The sequence below is a fragment of the Arvicanthis niloticus genome, chromosome 16 (genome assembly GCF_011762505.2).
Source record: "Arvicanthis niloticus isolate mArvNil1 chromosome 16, mArvNil1.pat.X, whole genome shotgun sequence".
In the NCBI taxonomy this organism is placed as follows: Eukaryota; Metazoa; Chordata; class Mammalia; order Rodentia; family Muridae; genus Arvicanthis; species Arvicanthis niloticus.
In genome coordinates, this window is record NC_047673.1 from 43,718,598 (window position 1) to 43,741,987 (window position 23,390).

Consider the following 23,390-nt stretch of genomic DNA (forward strand, 5'->3'; position numbering starts at 1 on the left):
TCTCTCTCTCCATATATATATATATATATGTGTGTGTGTGTGTGTGTGTGTGTGTGTGTGTATGTATATAAATAGAAATATAATTTTGTTGTTATATTTTCTGTATTCTATATATTATATTGAAATACAATTTTTATTGTTACCTGCACCTTAAAAATGTATTAGGACTTCTCAAATGTCAGCTCAAGAGAGAAGGTAATATATATATATATATATATATATATATATCATACTTATATGTACTTATATATTATATACACATACGTACACACACTCACATATATATTTAAGTAAATGACCATAGTTCTACATCAGGCTCTTAAGGAATGTATAGGATACTTTAGAAGAGAAAATAGAAAGTGAGAAGACAAGTGACACCTTTAAGTCCACAAAAATCATGAAATAGTAGCTAGCCATAGCAGGGTTGGACAGAAACAAGTGGGTAGCTTCTAGTACCTCTTTTCATTCTGAAGATTTCCTATGTTATTTTTGCCTGCCTTTCTTTTTGTTTGGCAATGTTTCTAATGAATCATCATTCCATGTAAGCCCTGGTATATGTTATGGTAGTTTTTAGAAACAGGCATGCATATGCCTTGAATCCTCTGCATTGTATGATGCTTAAGAATGTCTCTGTGGTTTTCAGCAGATTCTTTGCTGAAATGGGACAAGGGGTAGGATTATGGAAGCTGTTAAGATTCAGCAACATCCCCACACCTCACTGATATGTGGGTATCAAGTGACCATTTTTAAAACAACTAAGAATTCAGAACTTCAGTTCTGGCTCTTTGGGAATTATGAGCTGTCCCTTAATGCTCTTCAGCAGTGGGCGTAGGTTCTTCTGCTCTGTTTCCTCACAGATAATCATCTCTTTTTCCTTTCCCCACCTGTCATCCTCGTAGGATTAAATGTGTCCTGATTACCAACAAAGAAGTCTATTTGTGGGATAATGATGTGGCTTAGAACTTCTTCAAAGAATTTCATCATTTTGAGCACATTGTACCTTCTGTGGGAAGGCTGAAATGCTTTACCACGGGGAACAAACGATGTTCCCAGCTCCTCTACAAACAGGTCTCAAGTGAAGCAAGTCAAAAAAGACAAACAAACAAACAAATAAATGGATGTATGTTCGTGGATGGAAGCATCTGAGAATTAAAATCAATCTATATATATGAGATATATTGGCATGAGTTCATTTCAACTTAACCATAAAAGGAAATTCAGGAAACATCATTAATCTGAAAAGAAACTTTAAGGAAACCAGGAATCCATAGCCAAGCATCTGGCTACTTACATACCTTATTTCACAGGATCACAATAAAGTTTTACAGCAGTACTGATATTTCACTTGAAATAAACTCGAAAGATCCTGCACACAGTAAACATAGTGACTAAGATTCAAACACAAGTTTATCTATCTGTGCTGATGCATGTTCTTAGGATTGTGTTATGGCGTGCAAGCATACTCCCTTAAAACATGATCTGCTGGGAAGCCCAGAGTCCAGCAAGATAAACTTGAGAGTGAAGAAAGCTTTGAAATTTACTTTGCTGTACAGGAGAGAATCCTCTTAACACATACCTAATGTTTACTGTTGCCACCAAGTCTCTCGGTTGTAATTGTCTTTAGCATATAACATTTCATTTGACATGGCAGTGCATACAATAATGCACTTTAAATTGTCTTGTATTTTATTTGTTTTTGTATTTGCTTTTTAAAAGTGTAACTGAAGTTTGTAATAGAAGGGAAAAAGCAGTAAAATTTCATTTGTTTTGGATATTAGTGCTATTGTTAAATTAGGGAAATTATATGTACAGTCCAGATAGGATGCTTAATATCAAGCTTCATTATAAAGTTGTTGTAAGGGATGTTGATATGTCTGCCATAGGATACTTACTTAACTTCCATGTGCAAGGCTGTGGGTTCAGACTCTAGCACAATAATTTACTAATCATTAAGCAATTGAAGATTTATACTAGCCTAAGGGTATATATTACATACATAGATGAAAAGAGGGTCTGTTTAGTCCTATTCCAAAGTGATGGGCCTTTGAATAAAATGGTGTAGGTTTAATTAGATATAAAAGAATAGGATCCTGACACCTAAGTCACAATATAGTGAAAACAGTTCCAGGTTCATGCTTGTCCCAAAGTGTAAAAATTTTTAGAAAATAATGTAAAATGGCATTTTCATGACCTTGAGTTAAATGTTTCTTTAAAAAAACTATGCCAGTAACAATACTCTTTAAAAACAAAACTCCTCAGATATTATATATATATATAATATATGTATAACATATATATATACATATGTATAACATATATATGTTCATCAGACATCACTATTGAATGAGTGAAAATATAGTTATATAATACTTGTCTATGATTTATATATCCAAATGATTTATTTTGATTTGTATAAATCAAATTTATATATGATTTATACACAATGTAAAGAGCACATGTCCAGAATACATTTATATTCTCACAAGTAACAGCACCAAAGATGTTAACACAAATGAATAAAATGCTTTTATTTTGTAGTTTCCTCTACAAATAGGCAAATACATTAAACTACAATGTGTTATTACATACATATTAGGGTTGAAAATGTAAAAACAACTAATATTTGATAGCAAAGACACAGAGCAAGGGAATTCATATGCACCCCTCAGAAGTGTAAATTGATACATTCATTTTGGCATTATCTGGGCAGTAAATTATCTGTTTAATTTATGAGCTACCAGTTCCTTTTCTTACTATGTTCTCTCTAAATGTGTACTCCATATGCATAGACTTGAGAAATTGCATGAGTTTACAGAATGGGAAAGCAGCACCTTTTATATATGGTTCAATTTTACAAATCAAAATAGAGAAAAGAAACCCAATAGTATGTATATACACTACAGCATACTGCCACTGTGAATTCAAGGCAAGGTAAAACTGAATTAAAAACTCAGAATGATGTTAGTTACATTTAGTGAACCATTGTAATTAAATAGAATAAAGAACCGTCCTATGAGTAGTACAGGTTTCCTGTTGCTATCTGTGTGACGTTAGGGAAACTCAGCTTGTAAAATCCCTTCAAACTTTGTGATCAGGACCTCTCCACTTTCTAACTGAGTATTATATATTAAATAAAAACCTAAAAAGTGCACAAGTAGTATTACAGTCAGTACTAGTTTTCATGTTAGCATCATCTATTGTGAGTGTTGTTCTTTATCATATCAAAGAAACTACAAAAAGTAAATGTTTTAAAACATATTACATGTTTTAATTACAAGAGGAATTTTTAAGTATCCTATATGTGTAGTGTGTGTCTGTGTATGCCTTTGCATGTGTATGTTGATGTGTTGCACATGCAACGTGTTTGTGATCATGAGTGTGGAGACAAGAATTGACCCTGATGCTCTCTGCCTGTCTCTCACTTGAACCTCCTCTGTCTCTGAAGCCCTGGGGATGGGGGTGGGGTTACAGGCAGCCACCATACCTGCCCCGCATTATATGAGTCCTGCAGATGCAAACTCAAGTTCTCATGTTCTTGCTTTATCAATGCTTTACCCCCAAAAGCCAACTTCCAGGGAGTTGAGTGTACATTTTTCAAAGACATAAAGCTTGCTTTTGAATTTATAACCAATAACAGGGAAATAATTCATAAACATTTGAGATTTACTTTGGAATACTGTATGTAAAAAAATACATTTTGCTGTTAGGAGCCAAGGGAGCACTGTGAAGAAATACTTACATACAAACAGAGAGCGTGTTCCTGACACAGAGTAATGCAGTCATTAATCCGAGCAGGTAGCGGTATTGAAACCCACTCTCTGATTCATTCTAAAGTTTTTAAAGGATTTTACAGAGTGAAATCATAAAAATTTCCACCTTCTCGGACATTCTTACGAGAGTAATACATGCCGTGCATATTATGCCATCTGATTAAGTTAAAATAGCCCACCTAGTGAAGCCCTCTACTGCCCCCTGCAGGGTTTCCCAACGGCAACAGTTAAAACATTACCCTAGACAGTCCTGTAAATTACCGTTACTGTTTCCTACAGCCACTTGGAACATCCTCATCCTCATCCTCATCCTCATCCTCATCCTCATCCTCATCCTCATCCTCATCCTCATCCTCATCCTCATCCTCATCCTCATCCTCATCCTCATCCTCATCCTCATCCGTCTGACAAACAAAGGTATCTTTAAAGCAGAGTCCCATAGATGAGAGCCCACATTGTTCATGACTCTCTTGCCTTATGTTATGGCTTTTCGTAACTGAGGAGAAACACAGAGTGCAGATGAGTGGCTACTTCTCGTCATGTGACTGCTAACATTGCCATTGAGGTGATTGTTTTATTGTTTTGTTTTATTTTTTCGTTGTCATTCTGTTTTCCCATGAGCATCAGGTTGTTAACTTATCTTTGACTTTCGTTTCACTTTACAATGTTTCCCTCAATGGCTCTTACATCATTCTTTGCTAATACAAAGTTGCAAAAAGCTATACAAGGGCAACTGCTAATATCTCCTGGTTGATCTACCCAAAGTGACATAGGAAATCATATTCAGTTTTAGGAGGTATGAAACTTCCTTTCAACTTATGTATTGTAAGACACTTTTTAAAACTGCACTGAATTTCTGGAAAACAAAAACCACAAATATTTAAGCAAATGACCTAAGTACTCAGAAACATTAGTGAACAAAGAGAGTCGAGAGTATGTTAAGAACAAACTTGACTTTCATGTAAATAGCTCTTCCCTTTGAAAGATTTTATCCTCTTTATAAAGATTTTAGCCTCTTTATATCATCAAAAGTAGCGAATGCACTGCATGTTCCACTATATTAGGTGGTCACATGTAATATTAATTTTTAGGTCTCCTGTATACTTCACCACTGTTGCTTGCAATCCTAACTGAACACCCTCCTACTTCTCACCCAACAGTGCTCCATTCCTGGCTTACTAATTGCTCAGAACATGTAGGAATCCTATCAGAGGACATTCTGCACCACACACCCAGTGATCACAACCTTGTAGAAGTTCCTGTGAAATACAGATCATCAAAGGACAGTTCCCTTGCTGCCTGCGACAGCTGCATTATGCTTTTTCATCAAGTTTTTCAGTGAGTCATCACGAAACCTACACGAATAAGACTGTATTGGTACTTCACAAAGTAACATGATGGCTCAAAGAGTTGAATTTTAATATTATCCAGTATAATGTGGATCTTCATTCCAAGCTAGAGATCACCTGGGTCTTTCTCTGCCAAAGGCTATCATTGATACAAATGTAATACAAAACTGACTGCCTAGTAGGCAAAGAAAGTGAGCTGCCCCACCTGGAATCCACTTTTATTCTACTTGATTGTGATGATTTCTGCTCCTTTCAGTGATTCTTATAATTTAAATACTACATCAAAGGTTCCTTCTATGAAATTATAAAAAGCTAATCTAATAGCCTGCCAGGTGCTTATAGATGATTACGGCGAAACTTTTTTTCTGATTATTAAAAGTTATGTATATATACTACTTAAAACATAAAATTCAAAGTTTATAAAAGCATAATTAAATCTAAAAATAGTAGGACATAACTAGTTTTGCTTTATCTCTTTTACTCAAGACAGTAAACATTTACTCAATCTATCCATATGTAAATTTTGTTCTAAAAATAAATATCTGGTCCTTGTATGGGTTAATGGACAAACTGTGTACCTTTTTCATGCTTACGGCATACAACTGTCATCATTTTTTATTGCGGTTATATTACTTACTGAGATGACTTGTTTTTTTGCAACTCGTTTGACTAGTTCTGTATTTTCAATATAACATTAGTTTATATTCATATATGAAGATACTTACATAAGTTTGCAAAGATACCTGATGGAACATCATTACTTATCTAAAGTGTAATTCCAAAGTGAATTTCCTGTCTACATGTGTAAAGTCCCAGCAGCTTGTAATACAATGTACTCCTCTGGGCTCAAAGAATTAGTTTTCTTGCTTCTTGGTATCGTGTGTGTGTGTGTGTGTGTGTGTGTGTGTGTGTGTGTGTGTGTGAATAAGTTTATAAGTCAACATAGTTGTCAATATGATAAAGAGCTGGGACTTAAATAAATTAAAAATGATTTTAAAAATTATATCTCACAATTTTTGTCTTACAAATGAATACAATTTAACTGTGCTGCTCCAGAGACATTTAAATATTAATATAAATTTAATTTTACCATGACAATTTAAGCAAGCCAAGATTTGTTAATAATACTTTTATTACCAGGTACAGTGTCTGCTACATTAAACCAGAAAGGTTTTGACTTTTTTTTTCCTAAACTTTTAGTCTGGGGAAGTATTGATCCTGCAATTTTCTTTGACAGGCTTTTGAGGGCAAAGACCTGGAGGAGCAGTTGCGGTCTGTGTCCAGTGTAGATGAGCTCATGTCGGTCCTGTACCCAGACTACTGGAAAATGTACAAGTGCCAGCTGAGGAAAGGCGGCTGGCAGCAGCCCACCCTCAACACAAGGACAGGGGACACTGTAAAATTTGCTGCTGCACATTATAACACGGAGCTCCTGAAAAGTAAGTACTGGTTACTAAGTGCATACAGTTCCTCATACACTCACCAGTGACGATGCTAGTGTGGACAAACAAGGCTCACACACTCAACAGTGGCGATACTGGGGTGGGCCCCTGTTTCCCGCTTGGTAAACGTGAAGTCCAAAACAGTTGAGAGAATAGAAATTAACAGAATTATTTTGAATAAAATACTTGGGAAATTCTTTTTTAGTTAGTTAGATGATTTCTTGAAATTCACAGCTAGAAGATACATCCATATCAACACACACTTGGTAAATTGAGACAATAGTCCATTGCAAACCATTGAACATACTTAAATAAATTTTCTACACTGTGTTAATTTATTTTAGTTTCTTAGCTTAACGTAATTAAGTAGTTCTCGACCTTCCTAATGCTGTAACCCTTCGGTACAGTTCCTCATGTGGTGGTGAGCCCACCCATAAAATTAGGTTTTTTTTGCTACTTCATAATTGTAATTTTGTTACTGTTATGAATCATAATGTAAATATCTATGCTTTCCAGTCGTCTTAGGTGAACCCTGTGAAAGCGTTGTTCTATCCCTAAAAGGGTCATGATCCAACCACAGGTCAAAAGTTACTGGCTTAAAGGTTTATATTTCAAGAAAATGAGTATTTTAAAATAATGCATACATTTTCCTTTTGGCTGGAATTCAAATATAAATTCATTTACATGCTAGAACATTTACATATTATGCATATGATGCCTAATACTTTAGGCACTATCTTCATAGACAGACAAGTAGATGTGTATGTGGCGCATGCATGCACACACACACACACACACACACACACACACACACACACACACTTAAAAATGCTGAAAGAAAATTTACTAACCCAAATCACTTTTCAAAAGCTACTCGCTGCCTTATTACATCAGAGATAACTGGCTCAGAGTTGTCTTTTTCAAAGCAGATGAATATTTACCATAGAATTTCAAAAAATGCATGATGTGAAAAATGGCATAATATGGGTTGGTGGACCATTTAAGACAAGGTTCTTATCATTTTGAAATATTATGGTGTTTTAAAATTTGATGTTGGGGCCAGGAAGCTGCCCCATAGTTATGGGTGCTTATAAACCCAGCATGCATAAAACCAAAAAGGAAAGTCCTGTGAGCTAGCTGATCAACTAGCTTAGTCTACTGAGAGTTTCTGCTTCACTGAAAAATCCTATCTCAAGGCAATAAAGGTAGGGAGTGATAGAGGACCCAAAGTATTCCTCTAACCTCTATACGAACCACAGTGCCCCCCACAGACACACATACACATAATTTCATATTGGAAAGTATATTTAAAGCAAAACCAAACAAGTTAACTGGATTCATGGAGGAATTACCTGTAATTTGTAGTCCTTAAAAATGTTGTGTTAGAGGAAATATGGGAGAAATAAACTGTAACACTTAGAAATTGCAGCATTTTTTATATAGTGCAAAGTGAAGAATCACAGGTAAGCCTACATATAACCTATTGGATGCAGATGTCCAGGAGAAAACATGAAAGAGATGGGTGATTTGATTTAGGCTACCAATCCAAATAGGCAGAAAATGGCCTTGCCTTGTACCTAGTTACTATCATGACATTATTTAAAATTACTGGGTGGCTTGCTTGAAAAGGAGTTTTGAATTGACACCAAAACCATAGTTTTCTTTTAATTTCCATGTCAGTTTAGAAAGAAGAGCAAAACATGCTGTTTACATTCACTTCAAGACCACAAAAATTGTACAGGCCAAGCAAAGAACGTGGATCTGATTGTGCATATTTTGTAATATATATATGAAATCCCCCTTTTTAAGTAAGCAGAACCAAATATTTGGGTGAGGTGAGGATAGAGTTGTGCTTTTTTAAACCCTTAATTTAATTCTAATTTTGGGATTACCTCCCTGTAGAAATAATTCTAAAAGGATGACTCATCAGCTATTCTGAATATATTACATTCTCATTCACAGGGAAGTTGGGGATCCTAAGCCATTGTTTCTCTAATCGTTTTACACAAACTCTTAGGGTATGAAGTCAAATATGGGTAAATGACAAATGCTGTAGGCTCTGCATCTCCCTTGGTAGCTTCTGTGTAACTTAATTGACTTCCCTGTGACTCGACAGGTATTGATAATGAGTGGAGAAAGACTCAATGCATGCCACGTGAGGTGTGTATAGATGTGGGGAAGGAGTTTGGAGCAGCCACAAACACCTTCTTTAAACCTCCATGTGTGTCCGTCTACAGATGTGGGGGTTGCTGCAACAGCGAGGGGCTGCAATGCATGAACACCAGCACAGGTTACCTCAGCAAGACGGTAGGTATTCCGTGTCTCAGTCCTGCCTTAGAGCCCTTTGAGTGATCAGGGGAGGAGGGACTTGTAGGATTGGTCCCACTGAAGTGACTTGCTTCAAGCCAAAGGTTCTCATATTTTCACTGGGGAATGAAATAAATGTTTCAATGATGTTGCGGTTTTTGATGCTACAGTTTCACAAAGAAAGAAATTAATTCATTATAAATTCTGTTCATGTAATAGGGTCAAAGTGTAGTGAAAAAAACAATAAATATGCATGGCCTAGTTTAATTACACACACACACACACAGAGAGAGAGAGAGAGAGAGAGAGAGAGAGAGAGAGAGAGAGAGAGAGAGAGATAATACATATTATATATCATTGATAGCATATACAACATATAAAATAAGTATGTCTACACATACTATGTACATACTCATAGCTTCATTTGTGGTGAACTGCAAGAATATTCATCAACAGGAACTAGGAAAATGACTCAATTGTTAAAGTTTTTAATTTTCAAACACAAAGTTCTGAGTTCAGTCTCTGGTGCCAATGTACTGCACAATGATCTGGGTTCATAATTCCTGGCTAAGGAGTCAGAGATGGGCTCAGTAGCCAGCAAGTTCAACCCAGTAATTAAGCTTCAGTGAGAGTGACAAAGTAGATGGCTCCTAAGATATAATACCTGAGGTTGACCTATGGCTTTCATAAGTGCATGCACTTAAATTCCCATACACATTAAAACACACACACACACCACAGAATAACCCATTTTCATTTAGCAATTAAACCTTTTAAATGTTTAAACCCTCTGGTTGTAGAACTGTAGCAAAAATATTTACTTCAAGTATAAAGTTAATCATGTTCTGTGCTGTAAAGAAAAAAGAAAAATAATTAAACTCTGATTTGATTTGCACAAGGTAAATGTCTTTCAAAGTGAGAGTTTAACTGTTTTAGCTGATCCACAATATCAGCTGATCAATAATATCAGCTGAACATTGTCTTAATTTACTATGTCAATCACTGTGGAAATTAAGATAATTCCCTCAATTAATACCGGCCTATCCAGCTAAAAATTATTAAGCCTAACTAAAAGGTATGTGTGTAGGCATTAGAGCAGAGGGGAGTAGGTAATCCCTAAGAATTGAAGGTACCCAAGAAAGCTGGACATACACAAAAGGACAGAAGATAGTGTATCAGAAGATATGGAAGGGTAAGTTACAGGGAAGTCATCAGGTTGATGACTGCTATAGTCTTCTTCTAAAAGCAGTGAGGCCTCAGTGAGCATCCTTTAAGTAGGAGAATGGCAGGATTAGACATGTGTTATTTACAATAACTTACTGATGTAATCCTGAGAACAGGGAAGCCAAAGGAGGAGGGGAAGTTGAAGTGTGGAAAGCAGAAAGCATAGCATCACACTAACTGGGAAGCGAAGCAAATGTCTCTTAATCTTCTATGCCAGTGGAGACACTGGGGCCTAAAGAAACTTAAGGGGACAGCTAACATTTGTCTGAAGATCTCTCTTTTCCAGCTGCACACTCATGACTTCAAATCAACAGTTTGTTTTTCATAGTGGTCCATTCTATCTCTCTCCTGATTTCCATAATCCCTACTTAAAATTGTGACTTGGCTTTCTCCTTAGGAAGGCAGTCAGCATGCCTACTATTGCCTGAGTAGCAACTAAGTGAAATTTCATCCTCTTCTGTTTTTTCTGTCTCATATTAAATTACCCTGTCATCAGTTTGGCTAAGCCAAGTATTCTTTTAAGTAAAAGTTCAATCAATGATTCCAATAACTTAACTTTGAAATATCTCTGGAACCCAAATCATGCCTTCACTCTGAGGTAGCCCCATTCATCTCTCACCAGGAATCTAATAGGGGCTGTCTCATGTTCATACTGAGCACCTTCCAACATATTTGCAACATGTTGTGGTGCCATGAACTCTTTTCAGTAGCACTGTGTTCTTGAGTATGGACCAGCAATACACAATACCAGCACTTATCCAGGGTACTGATAAGCTTGCGTTTGCTGATTGAAATATCCAATTTTTAAAAGAAAAGAAAAAGCGTGAGGTCTGATTTGTACAGAGACACTAAGTAGAATACTTTTCATTGTTCCATTCCTTCAGACACAATTTCCCTGGGGGCCTTCTACAGTCTCTTCCTCTCAGCTCCCATATGCTCTCCGCTCTCATTGCTTTCATCTCCAAAAGCTGCTTCTCCCTGCTACTCAGATTCCATAACTCTTGGATTAAGTAGCTGTTCACCTTCAACAGTGAGCACAGTCTCCACTTACCCAGTGACATTCCGCTCATCCTTAGGGTTGGTAACTCATAAAAGCCATCTCCACATTGTCATGATATTGTGCTGTGTTGTTCCACCACTCCTTTTGTTGCGTATAATCGACTATCATCAGGCTGTCTGTCAGATTTTTATGTTTATCAATTTATTTTTATTCTTTGGGCTCGAAGTTCCGTGAATACAAACATCATTTGTTTATTAACCTAGCGCATACTTAGTGTTGTACTTGGCATGTGGTTGACACTTGGCACGCAGTAGAATGAGTACTTCAATGAAAAGAAATTACTTCAAGATCAGAGGTTGAGTTTGGAGAATGCAGATTTTCTGAGGTTGAAAGCACTAAAAGATGATGCAGGTGGGAGAATGATCTTGGACACAGAATTCTAGTGAAGTGGCTGGGTCTTTTGCTTTTAATTTGGGAGAAAGCATCACGTTAATAGCTGTACTATCAAATGAAGCTTATTATGCTTACGAATAACAAATGTATTTATGAGAAGAGTAAAGCAAATGCCAAGGTAAAACCAGCATTCATTATTTGTCTCAGTCACCACTTCCTTTCATTTTGTAAAACTATGCCCCCCTCCTACTAAAGGGATCCTCTTGTATTATTTGTTTAGACTAAAAGAATAAATTTAACTTAAATTCAGTTAAAAAGAGTGGAACTCAGTGTTGTTTTACAGTAAGTAGTGACATATACTTTCTGTCCAAATAGAATTTAGTATGTGGCTAAGGGAGTTAGTATTTGGGTTAAGAGGTTAACAGTATTGTCTTGAATAGGACTAGAGTTTAATCCCCATCACTGAAATCTGATGGGTCACAAAAGTCTGTAACTCTACTTCAGGGAATCTAACTGCTCTAGTTTCCACAGGCACCTGCAATCAGCATACACACATAATCCCCCCTCCCTTACACACATACACATAATTAAAACTAAAGGTATAAAATAAACTTAATACTCATCGAGTCATTAAAAGTGGTGTAGGTGTTATGAATGAGAACCCTATAGGTTTATGGAAATACATTGATGGAGTTTTACACCCCAAGTATAGTTAAAGCATAAAATTCCCAACTGCAAGAAGGAAGTGTGCAGCTGTGTTTCTCGTTTTACTAACAGTTTGCTAAATCTTCTACTTAATAACTCTCTCCTATATTTATAAAAATGATATCTTTCCAATGTATACATGAGAATGTGTGAAGAGATCTTTTCAATAAAAAAAATAATTTCTTACCATTAAACGTCTTTAAGGCGAAAGGGGAAAAAGACCCAAGATTTTGTTTTGTTAAAGTTTCAGACATATATTTTATCAACCAACTTCACCAGTCTGAGTATATAAACTTTAACAACACCAGCATTTCTAGTGTTATGCTCCAATTGTTGATTTTTAAAATGGAAACTTCATAGAAAAAATTTTTATGGGTCTCTGTGAAGGGCAGGTTATCAGAATGCATGAGGAAGCCAGTTTCTAGTTGCAAAGTAAAACCACATGGGCTGAGCACTCCAAACTGAAGTAATCAATAGCAACTGCTTCGGCAGCCTCCCCCTTGAATGTCTAGAAGCACGTAGATTGAATGCCATCTTAGCCTCTCGCATGAACGTGCCCTGAGTGCATTTTCTTATGTGAAGTTGGATGTTTAGGAGATCACACCAAAAGCTAAAGTGAATCTTGCAGAAAGTAAGTTATTTGCTAATGAAAGTAGAGCCAGAAGAAAGGCATCTGGTATGAAAATACACGTGTGGAGTCAGAAGTTCCTTGAATGTTCCCATTTACCCCCAAATGTCATCATAAAGAGAATAATGAAGGAATGATTCCTAGGACCATAGGTCACAATGGGACGTCTAAGGTATGTTCTCAAGAAATTGATCCCCTGTTTTAATAGTCATTAGTAATACACTAGAGATACCAGCTTAGCTTTGTGAACTAATTTTGAGCATTATTTAAAATTCTGCATTTCTCTCTCAAAAAGAAACAGCCATTTATGTTTCTTTATGTTTATAGAAATCATATAAACATATGTATTGCCAAAATTATTTCTTTACATTTGGATATACTGTATCATTTTTTCACAACATAATATATTTGTGCCTTAGTATAATATGGATCTTTATAGTACAAGTAGATGGTATTATTTGTACTGTAATTAGAAATATTTCTCCCAGAATGTTGCAGAGGTATGGAAGATTAATTTATTCCACTCATATGTATTCATGTATTTGATAAATAGAATGTGATTTGTGTTGTATCTTTAACAAATTAATATTTGGTGAGTATAGTCATTAGAAAACACGTTTCATCTTGATGTGGAGAAAGAGCTCCTGACCAGGAAGAGTTAGCAGAAAGTTATGCAAAAATAATATTTTTTCTGAATAAAATAACAAAGAAATCTGAAAAACAACATTGCTTTTAGTCAAATAATGATATTGATGATATTAAGAATTTGATCGAGGACTCTGAAAACTCCTGACTTGAGGTTTTAACCTATTTGTAACGTGGTCTGAGTTTCATGCATCACAGTATGTTAAAATGAGTTCAGAGCTGGGTGTCAAGACTCTCCTATCTGCTTTTCATTCCAGATCCAGATTCTATAGGCTTTGAACAGCTGTGGGTGTGGCCAGAACACTAAGTTTAACTGCTGACATGAACTTTGAACTTTCACATTTCCTCATTTTGGGAATTATTGCTTTTATACCTTCCAGCCACAACTTTTTTTTTTTTAGTTAAATGTGCTCAAAGCTAGGATAATTAGAAGAAAAGAGAATTCTATTTTAGTTATAAAGATGTTGTAAACGTCTCATTTTAGCAATGTATTTGTATCTCATAATATCCCTGTTGAATTTGGTAATAAGCTGTACTCCAGGTTATTCCCAATGAGAGAGTTCTGCACTCTCTCTTGACCAGCCCATAAGATGTATGGAAATGGGAACTGTTGATCTGCAGCAGTTGCTATGAGGGGTAAACACTATTGTTCCAAAGTGCACTTTATTAGAAGTCCATTCTTGTTGGTGAGAATTGACCATTACATATTCTTACTAAAGAATGCCAGTAGATAACAACAGGGAACCTAAGGTCAGAAATATTTCCTGTTTCGCTTTATTTAGAACACTTTCACAGGATATAAAATCATATGATTTTGAATTCTCAAACTTTTAAAAATGCCTTCTTAATATGTATGCCATTTTCAATATGTTCCAAAGCCAAAACAAAAGATGTAAACAGATACAATATCAGAGTTCATAAGTAATACTTTTACCACTTAAATATTAAGTCAAACAGAAATTAATATTATGTTATTCTAGAAGTACTTCCTTTATAGCATAAGACTGTTATAGTAACTATCAGAGTGCAATTGATTACAATATTAAGTAAGCCGTGGTATTTCTTAGTACTGACTGAGTAGGCATGCTAGATATGCACCACTATCTAATTCTGCACACCATGCCTGAATTTTGTACTTTGAATATAAGTGAATAAAAAATACTATGATGTATAGATTAAATGCAAATTAATCTGACAGCAGAGTAAGTATAGTATTGAAGCATGTTATAATCTACTTACTATTCCAAGAATCAATGTGTTTATATAGGTAACGACTTCATTAACAGAGGAACATAGTTAACTGTATTGTTCAGATTTAGGCCTTGACTCTATCAACAGAGATTGTAGTTAACCATGATGTTTAGATTTCATGAAATAGCCAGAGACAATTTCATATGAAGGTTACACTGTAGTTACTAATTTCTTAAGGTCATTTTTTAGAAACTCCATGGTATCTTAAAGATTATCCTATAGTATTTATCTATCACTGTCATGTTGTTGTTTGTGTGTGCACAAAGACCTACTCACATGTGTGTGTCATTTACTCTCACTGATACTATTAGTAACCATGAGCTGCATATGAGTGAGTGTCATTATTGATGCTTACCATCCTGGAATCTCAGCAAGGACTTTATAGTAGCTAATAGATACTCAATAAATCTTTATTGAAAAGCTGAACAAGAAAAAATAGTTTATGCAAAATTTTTTTTAAAATTCAGAAACTATTTAACAAAGATTTACGCTAATCTCGGCTGCTGCTGTAAAAAGAAAAAGGAGGAGGAGAAAGACGAAGAACGGGGGGAGGAGGAAGAGGAGGAGGAGGAAGAGGAGGAGGAAGGAGACAAGGAAGAGGAGAAGGAGGAGAAAGAGGAGGAAGAGTATGAGAAGGAGGAGGAAGAGGAGAAGGAGGAGAAAGAGGAGAAAGAGTATGAGAAGGAGGAGGAAGAGGAGAAGGAGGAGAAAGAAGAGGACGAGTATAAGAAGGAGGAGGAAGAGGAGGAGAAGAAAGAAGAGGAGGAGAAGGAGGAAGAGGAGGAGGAGGAGAAGGAGGAGGAAGCAGAGGGACAAGGCAGAATACAAACTCCCCACTAGTCGTTATCAGTACTGTTGGTAATGGAATGAAGGCCGGCTTAAGTTGAAATAAGTCTTTCTAAGCCACAGTTATAAATGGCAAGTTTAGGACTCCAGCCAATGTCTGTTATTCCTTAAGACCAAGCTCTTGGTTTTTATTTCATACTATTGAATGACCAAGAATGAAAGGAACCAACTATTTGAAGAATATCTGTACTTAATCTGAAAGTGGAACATGTGTTTTTAAAATGTATTTCCAGTTATTGATTGCTTACTTATTTTTTAAAGTTTGTATTTTGTAAGCATGTATAATCTGACATTCTATGCAATATATTCTAAGCAATATTCTACGCAATATAGAATTTAGCACAGCTATTAAAAGCCATATGTTAGCCTGCAAACAAGATGATTTATGGTAATTTGAAATATAAGATATTTCTATTGATACACACATACTGAGAAATACAGAAGGAAATTGGAAACTAGAAAAGACCCCTGTCTATATAGCAATAGCTGACAGTTAGCCTTTTGAAGTTGATAGAAGATAAAACTTAATTGATACGAATGCTTCTTCTTTTCTATTAATCAAATGTTTCCGTGGATCCCTTATGTTTTGCCACTGACATACTCAAATACAGAGAGAAGAGAAACTTGAGTCAAACTTGAAATTGGAGTGCATGCTTTAGACGGAAATATTTTGCTTTCAGTATTTTTGCCCCCGTAGGTCACATTAACTCTGCTTAGTTTCCTCATTGCTTTCTTAGCCACAGTGAAATATGACAATGTTAATTGTGATTTTGTTTTCTTTGAGACTGGTTAGCTCTAAAGAAATTTTTCTCTGAAGTATCACTGTAGTTGTAGGGCTTTTAGAAGTCCTTCAGTTTCTATCAAACACAACTCTGTAAAGGGTGGTGCTTTTAAGCCTCTTCACTTGTTAAATCATCCTTTTAATTATTTATTCATCCACATGCCTCTTTCAGAAGTTTACAGCCATGTTAATTTTTCTAGGAACATGCTTTAACACGGTTTAACTGTTCTTTATCTGATCAGAACATTCTGAAAATCTTGCTACTGAATACAACCTATCCTTGCATGACACCCTGATAATGAATATTATCTACCTGGTTGTTGGAATGGTGCCATGATCACTAAGGCTTCTCATTGTGGCCTTCTGGTCCCTTTTCCCTTTTGATATCAGAGTGGATAGAACCTGGTGTGGCAATAACATGGTAGGTAGAGATGTTCCTGCCAAGACTCAAGGGCCAGGGTCACTTCAATCCTTTTCCATAGCTGTTATTCCCAATATCACCTTGTCCATCACTGCTGGACACTGTGCTGCTTCATTTTGTAAGACGATGCCAGAGCTTGCAATAGGAAACCTTCTGTAACCACAAAAGTCCCAGTTGCCTGGCACCTCTAAATCCTTTTCCAGTTATACTTGTCTCTCATCCTGTTCTCCAGTTCTATTTGCTCTTCCTTTCTTACAATAAGCTTCTGCCCAGCCACTTCCCTCAGAGTGGCTGGTTGTGTTTCTAGCCTCCACCTCGTCCTCACCATATTTGGTTACCAAGAAATTTTTGCCTATCACTTAACCAAAGGAATTTCTTTCAAATTCTCTCCTTCTTAGTCCTATTCCCTTCTGGCCTTCTCAATTAGAAGTCCACCTTGCGTAAGGTATTTACAGGTTTATTTGTCTCCTCTATGAATGTTCCTGTCCTCTATGTTTCTTTACTACACACATTCTCTTTTCATTCTCAATATTCTCACTAAATCACACATCAACATCCGTGATTTTATTCAGAACTTTGCTAGTGACAAGCCTTATGTAACTCTCCTCCAGGTCTTGACACAAATATTTAACTGTTATATAAACATTATTAGACTTTATTTACTGACCTATATGTCTTCCTACCATTTGCACCCATTGTAAAATATAAGATCCATTAAATATGAAAGTAAAATTATGAATATAAAACTAAAAAGTGAATGTAGCTCAGTGTTAGATGATGTACAAGAGCCCAAGTTATATCCCCAATACCAGAAAAATTATAAAAATGATTTATTAATATATTTAAAATATTCCTGTTATGAACAACTTATATATCAACTATATTTCTTTCTATCATTGTAGGTTTAGGCCATGCCCTGAAAAATAAAATATCTGTAGCATATGTAGACCTGAAATTTTTTTTCATAAAAATGGTATCTATAGATAAAGATATCAGTCATTTCATTAAATGAATGAAATGTGTGGGCAAATGTGTGCTCAGAGAAGAACTCCAAAATTACAATTATGGCCATGTTGTGATCATATATTGTCTATGAAAAATATAAAATATTCTAAAAAACACATATAGCCTTGAAAATTTATGCAAAAACAAACATCTCTATAGCAAAATATGTACATATTCATATCCATGTGTAATGTGTTATACATATATATATAATTTTCATAGCAATCTCATGAAATAACAAATCAGTTATTATATTATCTTTAGTTAGCTGATTATTAAAGAAAAATATATACCTTAGAAAAGCTTAACCACCTTTCCAAACCCATACAGATTTTCAATATGGGAGCTAAGAAAACTTTTTTTTATCCATCTTTTATGAACTTTTCTACAAAGTATTTGAATTATTTGTTTTGTAGATGTAAGTACTCTTCATTTAAAGAAAATGTGCATCATATAATTTGTGAGATATATATGTATATATATATATATATATATATATATATATATACTTGTTTTGATAGGTACAGTAAAACATGGAATTTCATATTAATGGTATAATATGTATTGTTTGAATTTGCACACATTGTGTAATCAGGTTAAATTCCTAGCTACTCAAATATGAATATCTTATTCATACAAAAAGAATTGAAAATTCTTCTGGCTTTTTGAGATATGCAATACGTGATCACTGTAAGTAGTCCCTTCATTGTGAAATAGCATCCCAGATCTAATTACCACAGCCTAACTTCAGCAAGTCTGCCCCATACCTCCCTAGTTTCTAGAAACCAACATTTCCACTTTTAATTTCATTGACATCAGATACTTTATTATCCACATACTTATGAGATTTCATACTACTTGTATTTCTGTGCCTGACCTTGTTTTAGTTAGCACAATCTTCAGGCCCAGCCATGTTGTCTTTGTACTGTTTATCCAAAACTGTCAAGAGAATTTTATCGCCTTGTGAGCAATTTTCAACTGATGGCTTGAAATTATTGCCAGGGAGGGAGCACTTTCACAGGTCTGAGGTCTTTTGCGTGTTGTAGCGTTTCTCAGATTGCCACAACAATACAAAATATCACAGGGTTAACTGTCATTTCTCTACTATAAACATATCTTACAAACAAGCAGTTAATGGGTAAGGTTTCACTTTTACCACTTTTTTTAGTAATAAATTGGCTTATAAACCTTAGGAATCAATATCTACTTAGTCTCTGTGTCTGGTTAAAATTTTGCCTATTTTTCCCCCTTTGAGAACTGAAGTTCTCTATAAACTAGGAGTGTAGTAGTCACCTTAGGTAAACTGCATCTTCAGACTCTAATTCAACAGCATGTAAAATGGCTTACTTTATTTTTAGCTCAGTTTTTATAAATCTGTCAAGATTGCAGTAACACAGCTTTGTTTGTTAAAAGAATGAGTTGCTCATTTTTTTTTTTTTCGTTTTAAATGTTGTAAATTCTTAAGATCTGATATGTGTAAAACCTTCAAGGAGAAATTTCATTTGGAACAAAATGTAATTTCATAAGCATAATTTATGTGTATGGATTGAGTTGACATAAAATAGAACTTAACTGAGCATTTATAGACTGTGTGGCCAGTAGCTTTGTGCATAAGTCAGGAAGATATTTACTGCAAATAATCTGCGTCACAATTTAAGTCTGTGGACTTTAAGATCTTGATACTGAGTAAACTGGGATTGTGAAATAATTCTCTTTCCTTGAGCACAGTGGTCTGTCACTGTTGTCTTCCATATCATTAGTTGATCATCATAGTTTTAATATGATTCATAAGTAGTGATGTGATGTAAGCATCTAAACTATTTGTTATTGTAATGGAAGATACTGTTTGGGAGCAGAACACTTTTTTACTTTGTTTTTATTTGAAAAGCATTAAGGCCCTGCCTATATTACACAGTACTAGGTCATAGAAAGCTAACTTCACTCACTCTTTTGGACTCCAACATTTACCATGAAAGTCCTCTGTAGCATCTATATAATACTTTTCTTTTTTTTTGTCCCTTGTAGTTGTTTGAAATTACAGTGCCTCTCTCTCAAGGCCCCAAACCAGTCACAATCAGTTTTGCCAATCACACTTCCTGCCGGTGCATGTCTAAACTGGACGTTTACAGACAAGTTCATTCAATTATTAGACGTTCTCTACCAGCAACAGTACCACAGTGAGTATGAATTAAGTCTATTTTTTTCTACATCTCCTCTAATATAAAATAATCTTCCAGTAAATACAAGTTTATTGAAGGAAGTTTTGTAAAAGGCTGTTGTATTTCTCATGAAATACAAAACACAAGACATTTTACAATAGAAGTAGAATTATTCTGAGCTACCTGTTGCATAGTTGGGGTAGTTCACAATATAAAAGGACGTTCTATAGAATGGAGCACACACAACCAACCCTTGTTACTACAACTAATTAAGTAGTCACATTGATTTAATGTCTGTGAAATTGAATATTCCCTTACTAATGATTCTAAAGCTTAAAAATTTAAACCTTAATGATTTAAGTCTAAAACAAAAATTAACCATACATATTATGATGATATATATGATAGAATTTAAATATATATCCAAATTTATTATTTCAGCAGAGTGTGACTATTGAAATCTTAATTACTTGAAATTTCTTTTAATATTACTTGAATTAACATTTACATTGTCATTTAACATTAAGTTGTTTTCCTGTCCTCATTTTAGCTTAGCAAACAGTAGCATTTGATTAAAGGGAATGACAGAACATTAATTTGGACACTGAATAACTTACATTGGAATAATTTCATTGTCATTTAGATCTTAAGAACTTTGAACTCCCCCCAAAAAAGATGTAGCTCAGGATTTTTTAAAAATCATTTCTAGTAAATGTAATAGGTACTTAAGAGTGAATCAAACATAATTCCAGAACTTACTAAACAGCATAAGTAGATGGACAGTATGTAGGACAGAAAATTAAAAAACCCTTTCACCTTAGGAGCCTTAGTAAATGTTTCATTAACGGCGGGCTTCCCATAGGGTTTCTTCATGCTGCTCAACTTAATTTGACAGATAAGTGGCCTTCTTAAGGCATTTTAGAGAACTCAATGACAGCTTAAATATTAACACAAATCTGTCCTCCTTGGCATGAAGAGGGAAAGGTCTCACAGATATCTGTGAAGAAAACATGGTACTATAAGAAGGCAAAGCAGGCACCTTAACTAAAGAGTAGGTCCTATATGTTGTCTCGTTCATGCATCCCCGAGAGTGCTGTTCATTTTCTAGACCCTATTTCCTCAGGCAAGAGCACCCATTCTGAGAAATTTATGTATCATCTTTGTGTTTGTGCTTCCCCAAATTTCACTTGAAGATCTGATCTTATTCTTGGCTTCTAGTAATTTTTCTACACTTATCTTACACTTTCATATAATTACATTAACTCTATGTCAAATCCAAAGATGCATTCAGTCCCTTCTATTTCTCTACTTTTCAGAGCACAGAGTTCTCATATTCTTTTGAGACTTTGAAATGTCTGGTATGGTTAATTATTTATTCCTTTATCCAACATGAGTAGATTGGTCATTTGGGAGAAGAGGGGAATACCTGTTCCAACTTACATATAATTACATGGAATTATATCAATTCACTTCATTCTCTGTGTACATTTGATTTAGCACACTGGTGTCAAGCCAGTTTCTTAGTATTACTTCTTTCTCCTATTCCTGTTTACTAGTGTAAGCCTTAAAAGACAGCATTTGATTCATCCAAGAAGAGTGATTATCAATTGCTTAAAGAATCAAGCACACATTTCTCAACATTCTTTTTTTGTGTCATCTTACTTGTCACTATTCTCCATGTCTGTGTTTTACAAAGTCTAAATCCCTGGTCATAAGTTCATTTCGTGTTCTGAATCTTGATTCTATTATGACTTTAGCTCAAAATGACTTGTCTTTCTTTTCTGCCTTTCTAAGGCCACATAGATTTCTTAGACTTTAGATTAAGGTACTACCTCTGCATTTTCCTCATCAAAATACCACAGTCAGGACTGTTTCTGTATTGAGATGACTATTCTGCTTTTTGCTTTTGACAGTATGCCTTTGTGTTTGTAATTTGGTTATTACATGTACATCTAGTTTGTTTATTTCATAACTTTTACATTCTATTAAACTATTTATTGATTATATTTTTATATGATAATATACTACAGGCACACCACGGTACTACAAAATATAAAGAGAAGGGTATAATCAAGGAAGTGTAGCAGAAGAGAAACACACAGAGAAGAACATGATATGGAAACACACAAGTATCTTAAAGTTGAGGGTTCCAAATTTACTGGTTGATTAATTGGTTGCTATCTATAGTATCCATGAAGATGTAATTAAATTGAACAGTCTAGTGGCCATGAGTGGAATGATTTAATTAGATTTTAATCCATTAAATCATTAGGACTTTAAATAATAAAAAAAATTAAACTGTGATTTTCAAGTAGTGAGTACCAGCCTAGAGATCCTCATGTTTTTATAAAGGCATTAAGCTAGAGCAGGAAGTTTTATACATAAATGAATGGCGTGAAAGCCATAGTCAAAGCATCTTGAACTGTACTTGATACATCCAAAACTGTCTGATAAATATGAATTGAAAATGATTGTGACATTATGTCAGTCTTTGGAATAGTGTCAAGTTGAAAAGAAAGATAAGGGGTAGGAAAAAATAGAAAATCCTAGCTTAGGCGATAATTCATCTTTTATTTGTTTGCTGACATTGTTATAAAATGTGCTCAATGTAATAAATTACATGTACTGGGATTTAAGGAGAAAACATTTTATTGTGAGGACTCTTATCTTTGCTAAGGAGAACAGCAGATACATGTCCCAGGGAAGCTTTTGCTTAAGAATGGAAAACTCGGAATCATTAGACCATTAATCTGTAACCAATCCTCAGACCAATTTCTTTTGTTTTTTTTATTTTTACTTTTTTCTTTTTTTCTTTTTTAAATATGGAACGCTTCACGAATTTGCGTGTCATCCTTGCGCAGGGGACATGCTTTTCTTCTCTGTATCGTTCCAATTTTAGTATATGTGCTGCCGAAGCGAGCACCTCAGACCAATTTCTTAAAACACAAGTCTTGACATTTTCTTTTCCAAGCTTTAATTTCCCAATTTTCCTTTAAATTTTAAAAAAACATACATTATTTCATCCTTGAAACATAAATAGATGAGCATAGGAGTACAAGAGTAGGGTACTCCCGTTAAATCAAGACATAATCTTTAAAAATATTTTTTGTTTTTATTTTTTATTATTTATTCATTTCACATCATGATTGCTGTCCCTCATCCCCTTACAAAGTCCCTCCATCCATCCTCTTATCCTCTGAAAGGGTGGAGCTCCCCCCCCCCATATCTCCCCATCCTGGTGCATCAAGTCTCTACAGGACTAGGGTTATCCATTCCCACTGAGGCCAGACAAGGAAGCTCAGCTAGGGGAATGTGTTCCACAGACAGGCATCTTTAGGGACAAACCCTGCTCCAGTGGTTGTGGACCCACAAGAAGACTAAGCTGCACATCTGCTACATATGGAGCTAGATATAGCCATATATGTTCTCTGGTTGGTGGTTCAGTCTCTGAGAGTCCCCATTGG

The 23,390-nt window shown here is 35.1% G+C and overlaps 1 protein-coding gene and 1 non-coding gene across 2 annotated transcripts in view; one reads left to right on the forward strand and one right to left on the reverse strand.

The window, feature by feature from the left end:
- The window catches only part of Vegfc (vascular endothelial growth factor C), a 96,148-nt gene that overhangs the window by 58,994 nt on the left and 13,764 nt on the right, over positions 1–23,390 (forward strand). The window contains exons 2-4 of the mRNA XM_034519819.2: positions 6,357–6,558; positions 8,678–8,868; positions 19,793–19,944. Of these exons, the coding sequence (XP_034375710.1) occupies positions 6,357–6,558; positions 8,678–8,868; positions 19,793–19,944 (545 nt within the window). The remainder of the gene's footprint in view (positions 1–6,356; positions 6,559–8,677; positions 8,869–19,792; positions 19,945–23,390) is intronic.
- On the reverse strand, positions 22,743–22,849 carry LOC117722114 (U6 spliceosomal RNA). Its single transcript, XR_004608503.1, has one exon. It is a non-coding gene; the product is annotated as a U6 spliceosomal RNA (small nuclear RNA).